The sequence below is a fragment of the Petaurus breviceps genome, unplaced genomic scaffold, assembly GCF_028583685.1.
Source record: "Petaurus breviceps papuanus isolate PSGF00001 unplaced genomic scaffold, PetGlider_PUasm1.0 174, whole genome shotgun sequence".
Taxonomy (NCBI): domain Eukaryota; kingdom Metazoa; phylum Chordata; class Mammalia; order Diprotodontia; family Petauridae; genus Petaurus; species Petaurus breviceps.
Window position 1 is genome coordinate 20,794,478 of NW_027185761.1, and position 24,877 is coordinate 20,819,354.

A 24,877-nucleotide genomic window follows, 5' to 3' on the forward strand; every position below is an offset into this window, starting at 1 on the left:
CCCCCCCCCCCCCCGTGAAACGCACGCCCCGCTCCGAGCTGCATCCAATCAGAGCTGCAGCAGTGAGCCCGTCATCCTGTTCTTCCCCAGTGATTTACTTATTGAATAAAGGTACATTTTTTTGTTCACATTTACCTGTTTATTAAAATTGCTGTCAATGTTCATTAAAATAAGCCCTCCCCTGAAAATAAGCCCTCTGGTGTTTTTCTGTCCAAAAAAATTAATAAGACAGTGTCTTATTATCGGGGAAACACGGTAATTCAAAGCAGCATCTTTCCCTCTCCAGATTTCTCATGGTAGTTTCTAAAGGTCCAACCTTTGCATTTCTTTCATTTTCCCTCTTGTGGTAGTTATTTGTGTACTTGTTCTTCCTTCCATTAGCTTGTAAGCTCCTTGAGAATCAAAGTCTCCCCAGTGCTGTCCCCAAGTGTTGGTGTCCCCAGGACTCTAGTGCCTTGTACACAGTAGGCACTTAATAAATGTTTTTGACTTTATTGAATCCTATCTATAGAAATATAATGTAAGTGTTCCATGGTATCTGTGCTATAGCAGTTAAAAGTAAGGGGAGGGCCTTTCTACCTGAGATGATCAGGTCAGGCTTCATGAAGGAGTAGGAAGGGATTTGAACTGAGTCTTAGGAGAAATTAGAGGTATCTAGAGTCAGAGGTGGAAGGGTAAATATATTGCATGAGTGAATCATGAATGAGAGGCAGTAAATATAACATAGTCTGGTGGGGGAGTATAGAGTGCAGCATGCTTGGGGGAAGTGGGAGGGAGGCCACGATGAAAGTCATGGTCTGCCTAGAACTGTGAGTGCTAGACTAGGTTTGAATTTTGTTAATTGGCAACAAAGAGCCTGTGAAGAGCCTTGAGCAGAGTTGATAATGAGATGATCAGATCTGTGCTCAAGGAAGATTAGGAAGGAGAAAGGTTGAAAATGGCAAAACCCCTTTATTACAGTACTCCAGGTAGGGGCCTCTGACATCTTGTCCAACTCTGAGTTTTTGTGACAGTGTGAAAGCACTGGAAATATAAAGAAGGGGGACATGTGCAAGAAATCTTTCAGAGGTAGATCCTATAGGAGTTAAGAACTGACTGCCTCTCAAGGGGGAAGAGGGAGGGGGAAGAGTCAGATAGCACCAAGGCTTCAGACATGTATGAATAGGTTGGATAATGATACTTCTATAAGGGAGTTAGCTAGTGACTATGGACAGAAGGAGCATGTCTAAAATAGAACTTAGGAGTTTAAGCTATTGCTAGTTCATCTAGGTAGAAGTGATGTAGTTTAAGATTAAAATCTAAAACTTAATGGGAGGGTCAGAGCTGGAAACAAAACTTTAGTTGTGAATACGTTTTCAATGGGGAGAATAGAGAAAGATCATCTAGCCCTGCAAGACATTATTGGGCACCTGCTTTTCTAGCCAGGACTGTATTATAGAGACAAAAGCCAAACAGTTCTGACCTTCTTGCGCTTACGTTCTAATGAAAGAGACAACAGGAACACACACACACACACACACACACACACACACAGAGTGTGTCATGGGCCTCTGATCCCAACTACAAAGGAGCCTGAGGCTCGTAGACAGCCTGAGTTTGGGTTATGTCGTGGGTCCTCTACACCACTGCCCTTGGTGACCTCTTTAGTGCCCATGGATTTAATTAACATATGTATATATGTGATTGTCAAATCTATCTTTCCTGCTCCATCTCTCTGCTGACCTCCAGTCTTACATCTCCAGCTGTCTTTCAAATATTCGGAATTGGATGTCCAGTAGACATCTTAAACTGAGCATGTCCAAAACAGAACTCATTCTCTTTCACCAAAACTCTCTTCACCTCCTACCTTCCCTATTACTGTAGAGGGCAATACCAACCTCTCAGGCTCACAGACTAGGAGTCATACTGGATTCCTCACTATTTCTTATCCTCCATATCCACCCTGTTGCCAAGGCCTGTCAGTTTCCCCTCTGGTACATTTCCTCATCACCTCTCACTTGACTAATATTGGGTTTGCCTGCCCCTCCCCACCCCAATCTATCCTCCATTTAGCTACTAAAGTGATTTTCCTAAGACACAGGTCTGATCATGGCACTTCCTATTTTCTTCCAGGAACAAATAGAAAATGCTCTGTTTGGGTGGCTAGGTGGCACAGTAAATAGAGCACTGGCCCTGCAGTCTGGAGGGCCTCAGTTCAAATTCGGCCTCAGACACTTAATACTTACTAGCTATGTGACCTTGGTCAAGTCACTTAACCCCAAATGTCTTGCCTTCCCCCCTCCAAAAAGCAAAAAATAAAAAAAATAAAAGTCCCATTATTGGAACTGGGGCAGCTAGGTGGCTTAATGAGTAGAGCACCAACCCTGGAGTCAGGAGGACCTGAGTTGAAATCCATCCTCAGACAGTTAACCCTTACTAGCCATGTGATCTTGGGCAAGTCACTTAACCCCAATTTCCCTGCCTTCCCCCCTCCAAAAAAAAAAAAAGAAAAAAAGGAAGTGCTCTGTTTGGCATTCAGAGCCCTCTATAACCTAGCCTTCTAGTATCTTTCCACTCTTATTACTAGACTCTCCAACACATACTCTTCGATCTAGTAACACTGATCTAGCTGTCTCATGAACGTGGCGTTCCTTCTCAGCTCTGGTCCTTTTCTCTGGCTGTTCCCCCATGCTTAAACACTCTCCCTCCTCTTCTCCACCTACTGACCTCCTTGTTTTCCTTTAACTCCTAACTAAAACTCCAATTCTACAGGAAGCCTTCTCTAGCCCCTCTTAATTCCAGTGCCTTCCCTCTTTTAATTATTTCCTATTTATCCTTTATATAACTTAGTTTGTATATAGTTGCAGGTTGTTTCTGCATTTAGATTCTCTAAGATCCTTCATGTATCCCAGAACTTAGCACACTGCCTGGCATATAATAGTTGCTTAATAAGTGTTTTTTGATTTAATTCTGAGCTGTAGTGGACCATGCTGATCCCATATGCATTTGACATTAATATGGTGAATACTAATAAGTAGTGGGATCAGCTTAGTGAGTAACCCCTGCATTTCTAGCTTGAGTGAGATAGAGATACCTGGTCCTGTTGCTGCTGCTGCTGATGATGATGATGGTGATGATGATACAAGAAAGTCTTGAGGGAGTAAAGGCACTAGCAGCTCCTGGTGCCAGGAAAGGCTTCAGCTGATGCTGTAGTTGAGTATTGTGGGAAATGAGGGAAGGAGTCTCTTATTTGTTTTTATCTTACAGGTAATCATCCAGCCTCTGCATAAAACATCCTGGTAACAGGGAGCCCACCACCTGATGAAGTGGCCAGTTCAGGAGGCTCAGTTGCTAGAAAGCCTGTCTTTATTTTGATCTGAAAATTTTGTACTCCTAGCACCGAGCATAGTGCCTGGTACATAATAGATACTTAATAAATGCATATTAACTGACTAGTTCTGCCTTTAAGAACTTTATGGAGCAAAGCTACTCACTCTTCTACATGAAAGCCTTTTCAATAGTAGTCTCTTAATTTTCTCCAGGGTATACATCTTTGGTTCCTGAAATCATTCCCTCTTGTCCGTCCTGCTCAGGATATTTGCTAGTTTGTCAGTTTTTGCATATGAAAATACATAAATGTTTAGTAGCATAGAATTTTTTTTGGCATGTTTGATGTGTTACTCTTCTAATGCATGTATTTAAAAGTCTGTTATAGTATAATACTGAGTTGTTTAGATTAATTGGAACTGTACATGATCTATAAATGCAGATAATAAATTCATATGTCTTGAGATGTTTCAGACCTTCCCCCATCCTATTTACATTTTAAAGTTAACTGTAAAATTGATATTTTTTCAGTAATCTATGAAAATTTTTCTAAAAGGCATCTTTTAATAAAATGATATCTCATGATCTCCTAATTGGACTCTCGTGGCCTTGAGTTGTATAGAAATTAATTGTTCCTAAAGTAGATATCATATATAAATAGAGAACTGAGAGATTTATCTCAGTGGCTTACAAAGGGAGAACACAGCACATGGGGCAGGCAGTATTCAAGGTACCATTTTAGGAAACAGTTTAAAAAGTCAGAATGGCCACCATGACCACTGTGCATCAGATGTTTCCTTTTTTAGCACCTTGTACTTAATAGGCATCTAATGTAGGATCAATTATTACTTCATCAAGGCATAATTACAGAAGATTTGCTGAAGTTATCTAAATGTACATAAAATACTACCTTTGACTATAGCCTTTAATTCTAGTCAGCTAAGCAACTTTTTCAAATGGCAAGAAGAATTCCTGGTGCTGTTCTTTCAGCTTTTTATGCATATATTTTTCTTACTTTCACATTTCCCCCAGCAGATTGCTGTTATTAGTAGCAGCAGCAGCCCTGATTCTCCAAAGGTAATAAAAATTGGTGGTTACAACACCAAGGTAGGATTTTAGCATATTTTATATAACAAATCATGGCAGGGTTTATCATTTGTATTATTTGGAGAACTATTATTTACCCTTTCAAAAGGAAAAGGTTAGATTTCTGCTTCACAGGGCTTTTGCAAATAGTGGTAATGTGTTTTTATAACATTTGGCTTGGAGGAAAGTAATTCTGCTGGTCTTTCTGGTAGTAATACATTTAAAGTGATTTTTATGTTTGTTTTTTGAAACTAGGTTGAGGCAAAAGGAATCTATAGAGGGAAGAAGGAATTATGAATATAAACATTGTTAGGGTTCTTTAAGTTTGCACAACAAAATAGTCTAGGTAACTAAAAATTTAGAAAAACAAGAGCCAGGTAAATGGGTTTGAATCATGTGTAGTACACAGATACTGTCTATCAATTGCATATGTGAAGGCTAAAAATAAACTGCTCTACTACAGTCTTTCTGTGATGCTAAATTTATGGTCAAAGCAGGACAATTGATACCTTCTGTGGTATCATAGAAAAGAACAATGAATGCCTGAGCCTGGAAACCTGGATTCTAGGCTCTGCTTTCCCCTTAACTCACTGTGTAACTTTGGACACATCTCTTCAGCTCTCTTGGCCTCAATTCCCTCACCTAGTCACTAATAATGTAGCCCCATCATGGAGCTAGCTGGTAACTGTACTGTTGTGGATAGTGTTATAGAAAAGCAGCAACGTTGTTGTTACTCGAAGTGTCATAAATCAGCAGCTGGGCATTGGACTAAAAAAAGCACACGTAGCATGCTACACATTGTGAACTCTGCCCTGGAGAAGCCTCTAAATATTCACACTTTTGAAAATTGAAGAGGCACAATCTAGCTCTTCATCACTAGCAAAATGGCTGAATTCCACAGTTTTCATTTTCAAAGGAAGGCTTTTTAAAAAAACAAACTTCTTTAGGACTGTATTCTTAGCCTGCTTTAATACTGTTAATGTTTTGTGGCCCTGATTATTTTTTTACCTTTTTCTGTTAGTGATAGCCTTTGCATTTGTGCCTCCCAACACAATGCATCAGCATCTCTGGAGGGTTTTACCTTTGCAGAAGTGGAGCTGGTGGTTACTAATGAACTTAATGGCTCAGTATCCAGAGCTGATCTCCAGCCTTTCTCAGATAGCTCCATTCTTACTCAGTACCTGTCACAGGAGCTGCCCTCTCAGGTGTGACATCTACCTGACTAAGAGGTAAACAAAACTGGTAGTCACCTTAGTGTTTTTCAAGTTGCACTAGCAGTTACAGTTCCAAATTGGTCTTTTCTATACTTACACTGGAAGACTTTTTCTTCTTATTTGGAATGTTTTTGTTGGTCTGGTTTTGTCTTTGGGTTTTTTTTGTTTTTTGGATTTTTTTTAAGTCTTGTAGATAATTGAAGGAGATATTACTAATGAACAGTATCCCCAGACGTTCAGTGAGCACATTACGCTTGCTTGATGCCATGTCTCCAGCAGAGGGTAAATTCACTTTACATTATGCCAGAGATTAATTTTGATTATTAATAATTTTCAAGTAGCCTAATTTCTTCTTGCCTGATGGAAGTTGCTGGCATCTTTCCAAACAGGTTCTCTAATGATCTTGCTTCACCATGGCAACAAATATGGAGGTGCTGGCTCAGCAGATAGTGGAGACACAGCAGGTGGCTGAGGTGAGTGACAGATGCTATTACAATAGCTGGCACACTTGCTTTTGAAAAAAGCCATATGTCAGTGTGCTCTGTTGTTTCCAAGTGATAGAAGCAGAGTCAGGTATCCTTACTGGGCAGATTCTGTTTATACTGTAGAATAGAGAAAGTGTCAATATAATGTATGCCACCCCTTTCTTTTCATAGCTTATGTGAAAAGTAGGGTGTCCTATTCTAAAATCAAACTTCTTTCAAAAATTTTAACTTTGTCTCCCTTACTTACTCCCCAGTCCCATGAGAAAATTGATGCTTCTAAAAATAAGAGGGCTACATTTTGACTTTGGAACTCAATTTCAAGTTCTCACACTTGATAACCAAGCTAATGCTCTGCAATTACTGAAGACCTAGTTCTTTTGAATCACAAGATACATTTCCAAAGCAAATACACAGATGTAAAGATGTGAATCCTCTAAAGCATGAAAATTTGAAGGGATTTAGAAATTGAACACACAGACACTTAAAGCAATAAATATGAATATAAACCTTTAACTTTAAAACAACTATTCACTTACTCTGTAAGTAATGATTTATATCAGCTGGGAATTAAAGAGATCAAAGTAGACTTATTTCACCTCATTAAAATATTTAATTCTTCACTTAATTTAATAATTGCATACCATATTAAAGGAAAGTCAGGCTTATAAAAATAATTTACTGTTATAAAATTTGTGTACTCATTTTGTTTTGTTTTGTTTTTGCTTTTTGGAGGGCAATTGGGATTAAGGGACTTGGCCAAGGTCACACAGCTAGTTTTGTGTTAAGTGTCTGAGGCTGGATTTGAACTCAGGTCCTCCTGACTCCAGGGCCAGTCCTCTATTCACCGAGCCACCTAGCCGCCCCATTATTTTTTGTTTTTAATACGTTTTGTTTGTGTACTGATGAGAGAAGGGTAAATTGCCTTCAAAGTCCCCATAGGCGATTATATAAATATGAAATGGGAGTGGGGTGTATGTTGTATCAATGGTCTTACTTTGTAGTTGGTGAAGTTTACTTTGGAAGCTGATTTGGAAACTCTATTTTATGGATCACTGGCCTGAGAGAATAGAGTAATTCCTCAGAGGATCAGAGATCTGGGTTAATGTAGATGGGTGCTGTGTCTACATTCAGAAAATTGGCATACAGAGAGCCCTATGGATTCTGCTTTGCAGCTTTATGGCTTCTGTGTGCTTTAGGCTGTGTCCTTCCCAAGGAGGAATTTGGCATGTTGCCTTGATTCCAGTATTATTCCTCTTGGCAGAAATTCACTTCTGTAGATTTATAAAACAAAAGAAGATAGTCTAACACTTATTAGCTGTGTGACCCTGGGCAAGTCATTTCACTTCTCAGTCTCAGTTTCCTTATCTATAAAATGGCCAAAGCAATTGCACCTCTCTTTCAGGGTTGTTGTAAGATAATATATGTAAAGTGCTTTGTAAACTTTAAAGTACTATAAAAATACTATCTAATTTTTATGTTCATAATTTGGAGTATGGAAATATCTTTTATTTTTAAAAAGTTAAATTTTCCTCCAAACCAGATCTCCTTTTAATTTTCCTCACATTATTTCAAGATTTATTTTTATTTTTTTTGGTTCGTTTATGTTATTTCAGTCTTAATAGTTTGAAAGCTTTCACAATTTCCCATTGAAAGGAAATAAAGGAACACCTAAAAGAAATACTGTTGGAGTAATTGAGAAGTAGATAAAATAGGTCCTATTGTTTTTCAGCTTTATTGGTTAAACAAATTATAACAGTTATGTTTATATCAAATACCTGTCAGTATAGGATCACAGGTCAGATGAGATATTTGTAAAGGGCTTAGCACAGTACCTGGCACATAGTAGGTGTTTAATAAATGCTTATTTCCTCTCTCCTTTGCCCCCGCTTTATGTTACAGTCAAACTGGCCTACTTTCTGTGCCCCAAAATTGTCATTCTGTGACCTCTTCTCTTTAGTCTTTACAGGCCTGGAATTTGCTCACCTCTGCCCCTTAGACTACCCAGCTTCCTCAAGGATTAATTCTGGTACCACCTCATCGGAGTTTTTAAGTCATAGATCTGGAGTTGGAGATGACCTTAGAGACTCTCTAATCTAACCTCCTCATTTTGCAGATGAGCAAATTGAAGCCAGAGAGGTTGTTGCTTTGTCCAAAGTCACATAGACAGGAAACAGAGCAAGTAGGACTGGAAGCTAGGTCCTCTTGGCTCTAGAGCCAATACTCTTTCTTTTCTTGTTTGTAGTAGTAGTGGTAGTAGTAAGTAGTAGTAGTTAGTGTTCTTTTCCTCCTTCAATTATTTTGCACATTTTAGTGTGCCTGCTGTATTCCCCTCCTCCCCCCACCCTCAATAGATAAGCCCCTTGAGCTTAGGCACAATTTTTAGTCCTTATACTCCCACACCTAGTGTAGTGACATAATATGGTAGTTGCTTAATAAATGTTTGATAAATGAGTGAATCATCTGGTTTAGTTTCTTATTTTCAGTTATGTGAGGTATCATGATTATATTATCCCCAATATACAGATGAAGAACCCAAAGCCTAGAAAGGTGGTGATTTGTCCAAGGGCATACATCATTAATGATAGAGTTGGAACTGGTAACATACATTTTGCATGGAATAAATTGGCCATTGTATTAGCCAGCTTTTCATATGTGCAGATTGCTAAATCTTCAAGGTAGAAGAGCAGTGGGAATCGTTTGAGTTTGGAATATGTTGCCTTCTCTTTGTGAATCTAAGAATGACATGTATAAAATAACTGAAATAAACATCTACTTTTATGATAGATTAGTCTGTAGGTAACAAAGAGTTCTTGATAACCCTGTTCATTCTTAGTAGGGTGTTTGTGGTAGGCCTTCATTCCCACAGCTCTCCCCACCCCCACCCTCCCCCCCAAAAACCCCAACCTATATCCATAATAGCATAAGCAGAGGTATTAGAGTCCTAGGTCATTTCATATGACTTTAGGTTTGGAATTCTTCTTTTAGGACAGTATGCGTTTTTGGTAAGAGACCTTGATTTCTTAGGAAAATCTAATTTTAGCATCAATGGTAAAAACACAAAAATATTTTAAATGGAAAATCTTGTTAAAATTGTACTTTAGAGAATTATGAAATACACTTTTGAACACAAGCTAAGGACCTTGAATGAATTTTTGACAAGTTTCTCCAACAGACTTGGAAGCTTATTTTTATATACAGATATATATATATATATATACATACATACATACATACATACATATATATATGTCATGTATTTAAATTTAAAATGAGAGGTCTTATTTTCACCTTCCTGTACAGCCTGATATTTTGCATAATTAATATGTGGCATTTATGCATCTCTGGGCAAACAAAATGGAAAGAACTCACACATTATGATGGTTTTTGTGAACTATCCTGTGCTTCACTTCTAGTAATTAAATAAAGAAAAGGCTTCATGTTTTGATTCTAGTAGTCTTCAAATGGGTAAGCTCACTATATAAAATAACCTCAAGAGTTTTTTATCTATAACCCAAATATATGGTTAACTGAACTATGTGAAGACAATGTGAAGAATCGATCTTTATTTTGATATTAGCTGCCATACTGGATTAGATAAGCCTTTTTAAAGATAAATTTTGACAAACAAGCAGCCTTTTCCAGAGATATTAGCTCTATGTATTTGTATTCAAATTAATCCCTTGATGCAAGGGGGAAAAAAAGATTGGTTTTTTTAAAAGGGAGTTTTAAAGATTTGCAAATAACATTTATAAAACCAGCATCCTTGAGGAGGAAGCCCCTTATTTCATTTAAAGATAATTGAATGGAAGAAAGAGAAAGAGCTCACCATTTATCAAGCAGAGTATACTCATTAGCCTGTCCACAGACTATACTCAGAATTTCAGGATGTGAATTTTAGATGTCTTCATGTAATGTGAATAAGATATAATGGGGATTGATTTGGCACATGCCAGGAGTACCTGAGCCACCAAAAAAATTTCAAACTATTCAAGTTCCAGTATCTTTTTTGTAACTTTGGATGTTAGAGGCTGGAGAAGGAGGAAGTATGATAAAAACAAAATAATCCATTTCACCCTATCAGCTTAACTACACTTCACTGCTACCTCCAGATGGCTTTGGGGCATTTCAGATATTGGTGATCTTCTTGAAATTTCCCCATAACTACACCCACTTAGGCCCTGATTTGGAATCTTTTTTTTTTTTTCCTTCATGGGAGAGGTGATTACTTTCTCCAAAAGACCATCAAAGTTCAATTTATATGGCATATCTAGTGCCATCACTCGTTCCTTCTGCATGGTATGTCTTTTCTAATTATAGAAGGTTGGACAGCAGTCTGTTTTATCTCTTGAAATAAGACATCTTAGAAGATAGTTTTTACAGGGCAAAATCTGATAAGAGTTTTAAGAATAACTTTGTTTCCAGATGACTTACAAGGGGTAAGGGGGTGGTTGTGGGTGAATGTGTTTGTATTCACCCCAGTATCTCCCAGTTTTCATTGCCTATTGGACATTTCAGACTGAATGTTCTGGAGACATCTTAAACTCAACATAGCCAAAACTGAACTGACCCTCTTCCAAACTTTTCTATTTCTATGAAATATACCACCATCTTTCAGTCTCTCAGATTTGTAGCCTTGGCATTAACCTCTACTTCTCATTCCCCTCACTGTACCTACCTGGTTATTTGTCAGATCTTTTCATTTTCATTTTCTTCTCTTGCATTTTTTTTTTTGGAGGGGGGAAGGTAGGGTAGTTGGGGTTGTGACTTGCCCAAGGTCACACAGCACAGCATCTCTTACATCCAGCTTCTCTGCACTCACACAGCTGCCACCTTAGTTCAGTCTTTTCATTGCCTTTTACCTAGGTTATTGTTCTGAGCCCTTCTTTTTTGCAAAGGAAGCTTTCAAAAAACATCTGTTTTATCATCTGCATTTCAAATTTTATACATTTTTCTCTTCTCCCCCTCAAACATTCTGAATGAATGATGTCATAATAACTGATATTTATATCATGCTGTATGGTTCATAAACAAACCTTTCATGCATTATTATCCTCATTTTTATAGAGGAAACTAAGGTTAACCGACTGGCTCAGTGTCCCACCTGATAAAAGTTCAAGATGGGATTTATACTTAGGGCCTTCTGATTCTATGTACTATGCCATACTGTTTCATGTGATGTCAAGTTTTAGCACCTTTAATGAGAGTGCAGAGATCTTTTAGATTTCTAACTTGATTTTGCTTGGGGATATTCTTGACATAATTCTTTTTTATTATTTTCTATATATTTATTTCTTGATATTCTGATTCTTTATTCATTTTAAATGAATTAGTCTCCATGTCTTTTGATTTGCAAAAAAATTCCCATTTAATTTAATTTCCTATTAAGTGTCAGTGCTTGGAAAAGATTAGTAAAGGCTATAATATTTAGTTTGATCATTAGTTTCTTTACCTTAGTTTTCTTTTATCTAATTAATTTGCAGGTTTTCAACTAAATTGGTTACTGCATTCCATTGATGAAGCTACTAAAATGCAAAGGATTTTAAGAACCTTTTCATTTTCCTCTATTATAGCTTTTATACTTTGTGAATAATGTACACATAGAGTTGATCTCTTTTTCTGCATCAAAATATCTGTAGTGAAGTGGTTTTTTCACCTTATGGCATCCATTTCAGTTTAGGTCATGGCTACCCTGTCATTTGAAGGAGGTGTCAATATTTAAATGGTGATATTTTAACAATACACAGCATAGTTATTGGACTCCATATTTCTAAAACTAACTTGTTTTAGCTTAACCTTAAATTTATCCAGAAATATATTTATCTGGAAATGTAGCTGACTGTTGATGGAATCCTTATATTTTAGAGCTGTTGGAGACTTCAGAGATCACATAATCTAATTCCCTTGTTTTCTAGATTGGGAAGTCAAGTCCCGCCGAGGTGAAAGGATTCACCCAAGACCATGGAGCAAGTTAGTGACACACCAGAACTAGGCTTAAGTCTCTGGACTTTTAGTTTCAGTGTTCTTTCTACCATCCTGCACCATCTGCTGTTATTGCTAATCAGGTATAGGAAAAACACAGATAAGTAAATTCCAGGGCTGCTCCCAAATCTTCATTTTTGCCATCTTCACCATCTCTTCTGTTAAACTTAACCAAAACTACACAATCACAAATTAACTCATTTAATTTTCATTCCCTTGTGGCAGACCCTGGTAGAAATGCTGCTCCAAAAAGAGATTAGAAGAAAAAAAGATTTGGCTAGTCTGCAAACTAGATAATCATCCTGACAGCAGCTCTGTGAAATAGGTAGGATAAGTATTTATTGTTCCCATTTTACAGATGAAAGAACTGGATGTCAGAAAGATTAAGAGCCTGCATTGACTTTAGGCCCCAAGTACACTCTGCTGCTTCTCTTTATTTGATATTTGGTCATCATTTTAGTGCTGACTTTGTGTAAAGCATCAGACATTCATAGATCTTAGAGCTACAGAAGACCTCAGAGATCAGAGATCATCTATTCCAGAGGTTCTTAAGCTGGGGCCCATGAACAACATATATGCAATATATATTTTTACAGCAATTTCAATAATAATTGTTTCCTTGGCATTTTATTTTCTGTAATTAAAATGTTATTTTGAGAAAAGGGTTCATAGACTTCACCAAACTGACCATAGGGCCCATGACTCAAAAAGGGTTAAGAATCCTTGATCAAATCCAACCCTTTCTTTTTATAAATGAGAAATCTGAGTTCCTTAGAGTTGAGGCAAGTAACAAAGTTGGGATTTAAACCAAGTCCCTTGATACAAATACTTCATTCTTTCTATTCTTACTACAAGAGAGAGTAACTTTAAAAAGAATTTTCAGTTCCAAATGTTCTTCCTCCCTTTAGCCCCTTCTGCATCTATTGAAAATGCAAGAAATGGTGCCCATTGTATGTAAGAAGTCATGCAAAACACTTTTCCACATTAGCCACCTTCCAGGGGGAAAGCAAGAAAAATAAAGAAAGGGAAAAAATGCTTCAATCTGCACTCAAAGTTCATCAGTTCTTTTTTCCAGAGGTAGAGAGCCCACGAGTCCTTTGGAGTTGGAGTGGGTCATTGTATTGATCAAAGTAGCTAAATCTTTCACAGTTACTTATAAGATTAAATAACTATATAAACACATAAAATTGCTGAAGAATATTTTCACATAGCAACCAGACCAATCAGTGCTAATTAATGTCTTTCTTTGCTCTCTTTCAAACTATTGGTTATTGAACTTGCTTTTCACATGATAGTCTGGTCTCTCCAGTTAGATCGTTAACTAAGGGCAGACTCCCTTGTCTTTAAATTCTGAATCTCCCATAGCACCTTGCACCTATAAACATTTATTTATTTGTTCATTTCAGCTTAGTGTAGGGGAGGAGTAGTAAGTAGGATGTACTGGAGGATAGATAAGAAGGTGCAATAGTGGCTCATTGAGGCAAGGTTCCTTGGAGTTCGGTTCTCTTTCTCTCAGTCAGGGTTTCAGGAGCTGGGATCAGTGAGCAGGAACCCTCCACTTGGCCAGGCATCCAAAGCCCTATTTCCTGATGGACAAAGAATTCTTTGCAAACTTCCTTCTCTACAGCACTGTACTAGTCATAAAGATATATTTGTTGGCAATTATCACCAGGCACGTGAGGCTTCAGAAGAAAGCTTTTGGAACTCCAGAAGATGCCCTGAAGCATGGAGTGTTCCAGCATTGCCAGATGGACCCAGATGTGGAGCACTGCTGCAGAGCCCATTGGAATGGCCTGGAAACCATCTTACCATTTCTGTTCTTGGAATCCATCTATTCCTTCCTGGACCCAAACTGCTTCATAGCCTGGCTTCACTTTTTCATCTTCTTTGTGGGGAGGATAACTCAGATCGTTGCCTGCCTGGTGAGACTGAGAGCTCCTCTCTGCACAGGGGTCTATACTGCAGCTCAGTTCCTTTGTGTTTCCATGGCTCTGCGGGTTCTTTGGGAGATGGTACACACCTGGTAACCAGCAGTCAGCTATGGTGCTAGGTCTCCAATAAGGAAAGACAATGAATGCATATTTTCCAGGGTTCCATCTCATCTTCATATCCATCTCCCTCCTCTCACTTTGCTTCCCTACATGACTGAACCAAGTGCCTGGTTGGCCAGGCCCTTATGGAGTATACATGTGTGTGGATGCTTGCATGTCTTTATATCATCCTGTGTATGTACTGATATGCACATATTCTTTAGTTCCATGAAGTCTAGTAAAGTTGCTGATCACAGCTACGGCATATAAAAGGGACTGACCAGATCCAAAATCCTCCCAAGTTCACTGCAAAAGCACAGTTTTAAAATTACTTAACTAGTATGCACCTCTTTCTTGGTCTCATTCTCTTTTGTGCTCTCTCTCTCTCTCTCTCTCTCTCTCTCTCTCTCTCTCTCTCTCTCTTTCTCTCTCTCTTTCTCTCTCTCTCTCTTTCTCATTTGAGTCTATTTGAGTTTTAAGACTCTGAAAAAGGAAATGTTCCTTTTTGTTAAATATTTTAATAACTGAAGTTTAATGAGACTACGGCCATGGAAACAATCCATTTTGATGTACCCGCAGCATAGGTTTACAGTATTTGGTAGGCTCTGTATCTTCTGTTGCACTGACTTTTTTCCATAAGAGATCACTTCAGAGGAGGAAAGGGGTTGTCCTCTCTAGCAGTAATAAACAGAACCACTACTTAGGTGTAGGTTTACAAATGAGTAATGGAATCCAGCCTCTCTGAAAGGGGGAAGGGGGACAGAGCTAGAACCAAAAGATATAAATTGGGGGAAAAGTTGTAAAATAAGGTAAATAAAAGCTGATTTCTTGGTCTGGCATTGTTTCTGTGGTTTAGAGACCTAAGATGGGACCCCTAATGTACAACACCTTTTGGAAGTTCATTCCCATTGTTCTGTGAAGTTATTGGTGTTATTAAATTGCATTGTTTGAGAAGTTGAAAAAAAAGGTACAATAACAGGAAAACTATTCAGAAATGTCCTGTTGCATCAGTAAATAAATGCCTGTTAGACACATGAAGAATTTTCTTGATAAAACAGATACTTAAATTGATCGTGGCAGTTCAACTGGATTCATAGTAGTTGAATTTGGGTTCTTTTTCAGTTATTGATTTTTCAGCTCATGGTTACCATCTAAGTTTCAAAAGTGAAATTGTCATGTCCAATAAAAGATTATGCATTATTTTAGTTATTTGTGCACAAAGATTAATGATGACAGTAACTAACATTTGTATGGTACCTTAAGTTTTCAAAATACTTTTCTGCCAAGAACTCTTGAGTTGGTAAGTAATATTGTCTTCTTATTAATAATGTGGAGGCTTTGGAAAGAAAAGAAAAAGGAAGGAAAGAAGGAAAGGCAGAAGAAAAGAAAATATAAGAAAAGGAAAGTCAAGTCCTAGATTGGACCACAATAGGTTCCATAGATTCCTGCCCAAGTTCTACTTAATCTCTATATTTTGGGCCCTCCTGGCTTAGAGTGAATGTCAGTGGTGACTGTTTCTCTCTGGAACAGCAAGCCTGAGGGTCTTCCCCTCTCAGCTTAATTTTTTTGGTTTCTTTCTTTTTTTTAATTAAAGGGGCCATCCCTTGACTCACTTCTTAAAGAGGCCTAGTCACTAAATGGGAGTTACCTCACTCTTAAATGAGTACCTTAAAAGACCTTAGCCTGAAAGGGCCAGGGTCCCCATTGCATCCTGGCTCATTTCCGGTCATCCCAAGAATATCTGGTCACTGGATCCAGATGGCTCTGGAGGAGAAAGTGAGGCTGGTGACCTTGCACAGCCCTCCCTCATTCAAATCAAAGTCAACTGCAAGTCTTGTCATCACTTCCCTGATGCCGTGATTCTCTACGAAAATGAAGGACAAACACAACAACAGCCATGTGGAGGCTAGACTTGTTCAAGATCATGTGGCTAATAAGAGAGACTGACCTGAGTTGCAAATCCAGGTCTTGGCTCTCAGCCCAGGGCTCATTCTGTCGATGTAGCTAGCTCCTGTCTTTTTGTCACAATTCATTTATAGAAACCATATCATAGAGTAGACCATATTTTCACCTAGGAACAGTGTTGTAATCGTGAGTCACCTTAGATACATGTCATTGAACCTAAACCGCAGTTAGAAACCCCAGTGTAGCATGAGAGATCCACCCCAGCATTGTACAAACAAATAGTTGGATGTTTCTTTTAAAATGTTCTTTCATCAATTAAAATCATATTGTGAGACTCCTGCTCAGATCCCAGTTACAATTACAGATTTTTTTTTTGAGGGGGCAAGGCAAGGCAATTGGGGTTAAGTGACTTACCCCAGGTCACACAGCTAGTAAGTGTGTCAAGTGTCTGAGACCGGATTTGAACTCAAATTCATCCACTTGACTCCAGGACCAGTGCTCTATTCACTGAGCCACCTAGCTGCCCCAAATGCAGATTCTTTGATGACTGTACTCAAATGAGATTATCTCTGTAGAGTGCCTTATTAACCTTAAAGCACTACATACTGAGGCAGAGCCAAAGTGGCTGATGAGGGCAGCAGCATAGTTGAACACTTTCAACACGTTTCTCCAAACAATTGAACACTTCAAACAAGTTTTGGAGCAATAGATCCAACAAAAGGTCAGGTGAGACATTTTTCCAGTTTAAAAAAAGCTCAGGAGGTCATCAGAAGAGGTCTGTAACATGGACAGAGGTCTCTCTGGAGCACCAGCTGCAGACCTTGAAGGTGGCCATAACAGCTCCAGCGCAGCAGCTTTAGGAGTTTGCAGCCCAGAGACAAAAAGGAAGTCAGACAACTGGTTAGAAAGAAATTACAGGGGACCCTTTGCTGGTACTGGGTTCAGCTGGTGTTGATTGACAGTGCCATTGTCCATATCAGTTCTGGGTCACAGTTCTAGGGTAGAAAGAAGTGCTTGTGGTCAGTCACAAGGGAGCAGCAGACCTGGTCACAGTTCTCGAGCCAAGCACCAGTGTGTACAGCTGCAGGGGAGTAGGGTCCTGTGTAAAGACCAGAACACAGGCCAAGAGAGCAGTGACCACACTTCTCCCTGGATCATACCATCTTGGGAGCATTAAAAATTTGGAGGTTCCCAAAACTAGCTCAGAAAACAGTGACACAAAAAAGCTTGAAGCTTGGGACAGAGTTCCCCCAAAGGCCCTCCCTGCCCAAGTGAACAAAGTCCAGCTTTAACATAAAATTCAAAGTCAAAAAATAGGTTGGGAAAACAAGCAAATGAAAAAAGAACTTGACCATAAAAAGCTACTATGGTGGCAAGGAAGACCAAGACAAATTCAGAAGCCAATAATGGGAAAACAGCTACAAGCAAAGCTTCAGAGAAAAGTGCCAATTTGACACAGGCCAAACAAGATTTCCTGGAAGAGTCAAAGAAAATGATAAGAGTGGTAAAGGGAAAAATGGGAAAAGAAGTGAGAGTGATGCAAGAAAATTATGAAAGGAGAATTAACAGTCTGCTTTTTTTTAAAGGTAAAAAAATTCACTAAAGAACTGCTTAAAAAGCAGAAGTGGCCCACTGAAGAAAATAATTACTTAAAAATTAGAATTGGGTAAGTGGAAACTAATGACTCCATGAAACATCAAGAAACAATAAAAACAAAGCCAAAAGAATGGGAAAAAAAAGAAGTATTAAATATGGAAAAATGACTAACCTGGAAAATAGGTCCAGAAGAGATAATTTAAGAATTATTATACTATCTGAAAAGCCATGATAAAAAAAAAAAATCCCAGACATCATATTTCAAGAAATTGTGCAGGAAAACTTCTCTGATGTCCTAGAACCAGATGGTAAAATGGAAGAAATCCACAGATCACCTCTTGAAAGAGATCCCAGAATGAAAACTCCAAGGAATATTATAGCCAAATTCCAAAGCTCCCAGGTCAAAGAGAAAATACTGCAAGCAGTCAAAAAGAAATAATAATATGGAGATAGGATAACACAAGATTTAGCAGCTTCTATATTAAAGGTTCAGAAGGCTTGAAATACAATATTCTGGAAGGCAAAGGAGTTAGGATTATAACTGAGAATGAACTACTCAGAAAAACTGAGTATAATCTTTTGGGGGAGGGGGAGAATGGATATTTAATGAAACAGAGTACTTTCAAGTATTCCTGATGAAAAGACCATAACTGAATAGAAAATTTGACATTCAAACACAAAATAGAAACAAAAGGGTAAGCATAAAAGAGAAAGTATAAGGGACTCAATAAAGTTAAATTGTTTATATTCCTGTATGGGAAGATGATACATGTAATTCCTAAGAAATTTATCATTTTCAGGGCAGTTAGAGGGAATCTCTAAATAAAGAGGATGTTGCATGTAAGTTGATTATGTTGGAATGATCTCCAAAATAAAAAAAAGGAGGTGATTAAGAGGAATGTACTGGGAGAAAGGGGAAATGGAGAAGTGGAATTGACAAAATTTTCTCCCATAAAAGAGGCATGTAAAATAAAGCTTTTTCAATGAAGGGGAAAATGGGGCTGGGGTCATGGCAAACAATACTTGAACCTCACACATTGGAATAGGTTCAAAGAGGCAAGAATTCTGTCTACACACTGGGTTACAGAAGTCTTTTGCCCAATTCGAAAATAGGAGGAGAACAGGATTAAAGTGTGTGTGTGGGGGGGGGGTTAAAGATAAAAAAGGAGGGTGCATCTAGGGAGGCAGTGGTCAGAAGCAAAATAGATTTTTGAGGGGGACATGAGAGAAAGAGAGATTGGAATAAACAGAAGAAAATGAGTTAGAGGGAAGTACACAGAAATCCTAACTGAATATGAATGGCATGAGCTCACCCATTGAACAGAAGTGGATTGTAGAATGGATTAGGAACCGAAATCCAACAATATGTTGTTTGCAAGAGACACTTGAAACAGAATCTGAAATGCTTCAGCTGAAGTAAAAAAGGCAGGGATAGCAATTATGATCTCACACAAAGCAAAAACAAAAATAGACAATCAGTAAAAGAGACAATCTGGGAAATTACCTTTTGTTAAAAGGTACCATAGACAGTGAGTCATGAAAAATTTTTACAGCACGTTTCTCTACTAAAGGCTTCATTTCTTAAATTTACAGAGAACTGAGTCAAATGTATAAAAAATAAGAACCATTCCCCAGTTGATAAATGGTCAAAGGATATGAACAGGCAGTTTTAGAAGAAGAAATCAAAGCTATCTATAGCCATATAAAAAATGCTCTGTCATTATTGATTAGAGAAATGCACATTAAAACAACTCTAAGGGGGTGGCCAGGTAACACAGTGAGTAAGAGCACCGGCCCCAGAGTCGGGATAACCTGGGAACAAATCTGGGCTCAGACACTTGGCATCCACCCAGAAACACCCGGCCGTGTAATCTTGAGCAAGTTACTTAACCCCAGCTTAGGGGTGGCCAGGTGGCTCAGTGAGTAAAGAGCACTGGCCCCAGAGTCAGTATGACCTTGGATCAAATCCGGGCTCAGACACTTACCACCACACCCAGAAGTAACTCACAGTGTAACCTTGAGCAAGTTACTTAACCCCAATTGCTTTAAAAAAAAAAAAAACTCTAACATCTCACAGATATCAGAAATGACATGCTGGAGGGGATGGGGAAAAATACATACATTAATGTACTATTTGTACCCTGGTCCAACCATTCTGGAGAACAATTTGGAAGTACTCCCAAAGGGCTACCCTTTGACCAACCAATGCCACTACTAGATCTATACTCTAATGAGTTCAAAGGAAAAAGGAAAGGACCTATATATGTATAGCAGCTCTTTTTGTGGTGGCAAAGAATTGGAAATTGAGGGGATGCTTATCAATTAATTAGGAATGCTAAACAAGTTGTATTATTGTGATAGTGTACTATTATGCTACAAGAAATGACAAGGGGAATGGTTTCAGAAAAATATGTATGACTTGTATGAACTGAGCCAAAGTGAAGTGAGAGGAACCAGGAGATCATTGTGCACAGTAACAGTAATGTTGTAATAATGATCAACTATGAAAGGATTAGCTACTCTGATCAATGCAATGATTCAAGATAATTCTTAAGGCCTCAGGGTGAAAAAATGCTATTAACCTTCAGAGAGATAAATGAGAAATCCTGAGTGCAAATTGAAGTATAATTTTCTCACATTCTTTTTTTTTTTCAATTTGGCTAATATGGAAATGCTTTATATGATCTCACATGTGTAATTGATATCATATTACTTGCTTTCTCAGTGAATGGTGGAAGAATAGGAGGGAGTAAGAAATTGGAACTCAAAAAAATTTTTTTAAGCAATTGGGGTTAAGTAACTTGCTCACGGTTACACAGCCAGGTGTTTCTGGGTGGGTGCTAAGTGTCTGAGCCTGGGATTTGATCTCCAGGTCATCCTGACACTCTTACTCACTGTGCTACCTGGCCACCCCTGGAACTCAAAATTTAAAAAGAAAAGGATGTTTAAAATAAAAGGCATTCAGACATTTTTTAAAAACTACATATCAATTGTTCCTTTTTTTTTTTTTTTTTTTTTGAGAAACAATGTGGAGTCACAGAAAACAGAGTTTGGAAACCACATAAAATACTAGCTATGTGACCCTGGGCAAATCACTTAGCCTTACTCATCTTAAGTCTGTTCATCTGTAAAATTGGCATAATTTGAGCATTTGAGGTGATACAGTGGAAGAGCACCGGGCTTTGGTTCCGAAAAACCTGAATTCAAGTCTGGCCTCAGACATTTGTGTGTCCATGGGCAAATCACTTCACCTTTGCCTCAGTTTCCTTATCTGTAAAATGGAGAGAACACTAGCACCTTCTTCCCAGGGTTGTGAGGATCAAATAAACTAATATTCACAAAGGCTTAGCATAATGCCTGGATCATGGTAGATGCTTTGTAGGTATTTAGTCTCTTCCTCACCCTCTTCGGCAACTTCATCTACCAAGGACTTTAAAAAGAAAAAGAAAGTTCTGACCACCAACGTCCTACCTGATGATTGAGCATTAGAAAAGGATTTGGTTTTATCTATGAATATAATATTAGAGAGAATGTCTTAACTGTTTTACATTGTACCTTAAGGGTCATGGAGCCCTTCTATCTTGACTTAGAGCTGAAATCTCCTATATATATTATCTCTACTTATTAGAATGTGAGCTCCATGACAGTAGAAACTGTCTTTTTTTTTTTAAGTTTACAGGATTCAATTCCACAATTCCTTGAGTTTCACATTTTGTCCCCCTCCCCCCCAAGGTAGCTTATAGTCAAGTATAGGATCTGTAAATAGTTTCACATTATACATTAGTCAGGTTGTAAGGACGGATTGTACCAGCTGGAATGAAAAATGGTAAAGAGGACATAAAACCAAATAAGAGAACGAAAAAGATCGGGTATTTTACTTCCACCTGGATATAAACTCAGTTCTTCCTAGTTCTTTCTCTGGATACACATATTTCTCTCCATCATGAGTCTTTTGGGATTGACTTATATCACTACATTGCTGAGAAGAGTCCAGTCTATCAAAGTTGGTCATCACACATACGTTGTGTCTGTAATTGTGTACAAATTTCTCTTGGTTCTACTCTTCTCACTCAGCATCAGTTCTTTTAAGCCTCTCCAGGCAAATATGAAGACCATCTGCTCCTTGTTTCTTATAGCACAATAGTATTCCATAACATGCATATACCACAACTTGTTCAGCCATTCCCCAATTGATGGGCACCCCCTTAATTTCCAATTCTTTGCTACCACAAAAAGAGCTGCTATAAACATTTTTGTACATATGGGTCTTTCTCTCATTTCTATGATCTCTTTGGGATATAACCCTAGGACTGGTATTGCTGGATCAAAGGGTATGAAAGTATTTATAGCTCTTTGGGCATAATTCCAGATTGCTCTCCAGAAAGGCTGGATCAGTTCACAACTCCACCAGCAATGCATTAGTGTTCCAATTTGCCCATATACTCTCCAGCATTTGTCGTTTTCCTGTTTTGTCATCTTAGCCAATCTGACTGGTGAGATGTGATACCTCAGAGTTGTTTTGATTTGCATTTCTCTAATCAATAGTGAATTAGAGCATTTCTTCATGTGCTTATAGATATCTTTAATTTCTTTCTCTGAAAACTGCCTGTTCACATCCTTTGACCATTTATAAATTGGGGAATGACGTGTATTCTTATAAATTTGACTCAATACTCTGTATATTTTAGAAATAAGTCCTTTGTCAGAGACATAGGTTGTAAAGATTTTTTCCCAATTTCCCATCTCCCTCTTAATCTTGGTTACATTGGCTTTGTTTGTACAGAAACTTTTCAATTTCATGTAGTCAAAATTATCCATTTTACATTTTATAATGTTCTCTAATTCTTGTTTCATCATAAAGTCTTTCCCTCTCCACAAGTCTGACAGGTAAACTATTCCTTGTTTTAGGCGATTGCTTACAGTATCAACTTTTATATCTAGATCATTAGACTTAATTTTAGTATATGGTGTTAGATAATGGTCTATGCCCAGTTTCTGCCATATTATATTCCAGTTTTCCCAGCAGTTTTTGTCAAATAGTGAGTTCTTATCCCAAAAACCAGGGTCTGGGGATTTATCAAACAATAGATTACTATACTTCTGAATCTCGTATGCCTAATCTATTCCATTGATCCACTCCTCTGTTCCTCAGCCAGTACCAAGTAGTTTTGATGACCGCTGCTTTATAACACAGATTGAAATCTGGTATAGCTAGTCCACCTTCCCTAGCATTTCTTTTCATTAATTCCCTCGATATTCTGGACCGTTTATTCTTCCAAATTAATTTTGTTACTATTTTTTCTAGCTCTATAAAGTAGTTTTTTGGTAAATTAATTGGTATGGCACTAAATATATAATTTAATTTAGGTAAAATTGTCATTTTCATTATATTAGCTTGACCCAGCCACAAGCAATTGATATTTTTCCAATTAGTTAGATCTGACTTTATTTGTGCGAAAAGTGTTTTGTAGTTATGGTCATATAAGTCCTGGGTTTGTTTTGGCAGGTAGATTCCCAAATATTTTATAATGTCTACAGTAACTTTAAATGGGATTTCTCTTTCCATCTCTTACTGTTGAATTTCATTGGAACTATATAGGAATGCCGAGGATTTATGTGGGTTTATTTTATATCCTGCAACTTTGCCAAATTTATTGTCTCAAGTAGTTTTTTACTGGATTCTCTAAGTATATCATCATATCATCTACAAAGAGTGATAGCTTGGTCTCTTCTTTGCCTAATTTGAGGGAACTGTCTTTTTTATTTGTATCCCCAATGCAGAAACATTCTTTGAATAAACACTAATAAATGCTTTTTCACTTATTCATTTGGGTAAAAGATAGTAAAAGAGAGTTTAGTTAGATTTTTGCTCCAGGCCATCATGACAACAAAGTAGTAATCTATAAGCTTTAAAATAGGCCTTTCCACTCTCATTGAGTGGATAGCATTATTTAGCACCTGCTATGTGCTGGATTCTGTGCTAGCCACAAAGATAAAAATGAAATTGTCTCTGCCATCAAAAAGCATTCTATAGGGGGGAACAACATGTCTATTTATAAGTATATGCAAAGTATTTGAAAAAAAGTGCTGGGAAAACTAGAACACAAACTAGGTGTAGACCAACGTTTCACACTATATACCAAGTTGAGATCAAAATGGGTACATGATTTTAGACAAAAAGGGTGATAGCATATACAAATTAGAAGAGTAAAGAATTGTCTACCTGTCAGATCTATGCAGAATGGGAGAATTCATGACCAAGCAAGAGATAAGAGTATTACAAAATGTAAAATAATTTTGATTATATTAAATTTAAAAGCTTTTGCACAATAAAACCAAATACAACTAAGATTAGAAGGAAAGTAGAAAGCTGAGAAACATGTCTCTGATGAAGGCTTCATTTTCCAAATATTTAGATCACTGAGTCAAACTTATAAGAATACAAGCCATTCCCCAAAGGATAAATGGTCAAAGGATATGAACAGGCAATTTTCAGATAAAATCAAAGCCATCTATAATCATACAAAGAAATATTCTAAATCACTTTTCATCAGGGAAATGCAAATTAAACAACTCTGAGGTACCACCTCATATCTATCAGATTGGCTAATATGACAAAACAGGGAAATGATAAATATTGGCGAGGATGTGGGAAAACTGGGACACTAATACATTGCTGATAGAGTTGTGAACTGATCCAGTTATTCTGGAGAGCAATTGGGAACTCTGCCCAGAGATCTGTAAAACTGTTTGCCCTTTGATCCTGCAATCCAGACCACTATCAAATCTGTATCCCAAAGAGACCATTAAAAAAAGGGGAAAGGCTCTACATGTGAAAAATATTTATAGCAAACCTTTTCATGGTGGCAAAATATTGGAAATTGAGGGAATGCCTGTCATTTGGGGAGTGGCTAAACAAGTTCTGGTATATGCATGTAATAAAATATTATTGTGCAATGGATGGATGATGAGCAGGAAGATTTCAGAAAAGCCTGGAAAGACTAGTATTATGTATGTTTATATACATATGTATATATGTATATGTATACACACATATACATTTCTATTCCATTCAACTATTCTTACACTGAGAAAAGTTTCATAAGTTACAATTATAGTTTTTCCATGTAGGAATATAAATAGTTCAACTTTGATAAGTTCCTTATGATTTCTTTTACCTGTTTATCTTCTCATGCTTCTCTTGCTTCTTATATCTGAATGTCAGATTTTTCTATTCCACTCTGGTTTTTTCATCAAGAATGCTTGAAAGCCCTCT

At 37.7% G+C, this 24,877-nt stretch overlaps 1 protein-coding gene, 1 long non-coding RNA gene and 1 pseudogene across 5 annotated transcripts in view; all 3 read left to right on the plus strand.

The window, feature by feature from the left end:
- Positions 1–24,877, plus strand: part of NR2C2 (nuclear receptor subfamily 2 group C member 2) — a 127,753-nt gene that overhangs the window by 16,698 nt on the left and 86,178 nt on the right. For 2 of the 4 annotated variants that reach the window (XM_069083867.1, XM_069083870.1), the window contains exon 2: positions 5,996–6,079. The exons of 1 other annotated variant lie outside the window; for it this stretch is intronic. In XM_069083867.1, the coding sequence (XP_068939968.1) occupies positions 6,020–6,079 (60 nt within the window). In that variant the 5' untranslated portion in view covers positions 5,996–6,019. Of the gene's footprint in view, positions 1–266; positions 5,889–5,995; positions 6,080–24,877 lie in introns of those variants that run through there. One more of the 4 variants, XM_069083868.1, reaches the window with a different exon arrangement.
- LOC138158022 (uncharacterized) lies at positions 8,908–12,396 on the plus strand. Its single transcript, XR_011167533.1, has 2 exons — positions 8,908–12,153; positions 12,296–12,396. It is a non-coding gene; the product is annotated as an uncharacterized lncRNA (long non-coding RNA).
- On the plus strand, positions 12,442–23,868 carry LOC138158303 (prostaglandin E synthase pseudogene; annotated as a pseudogene).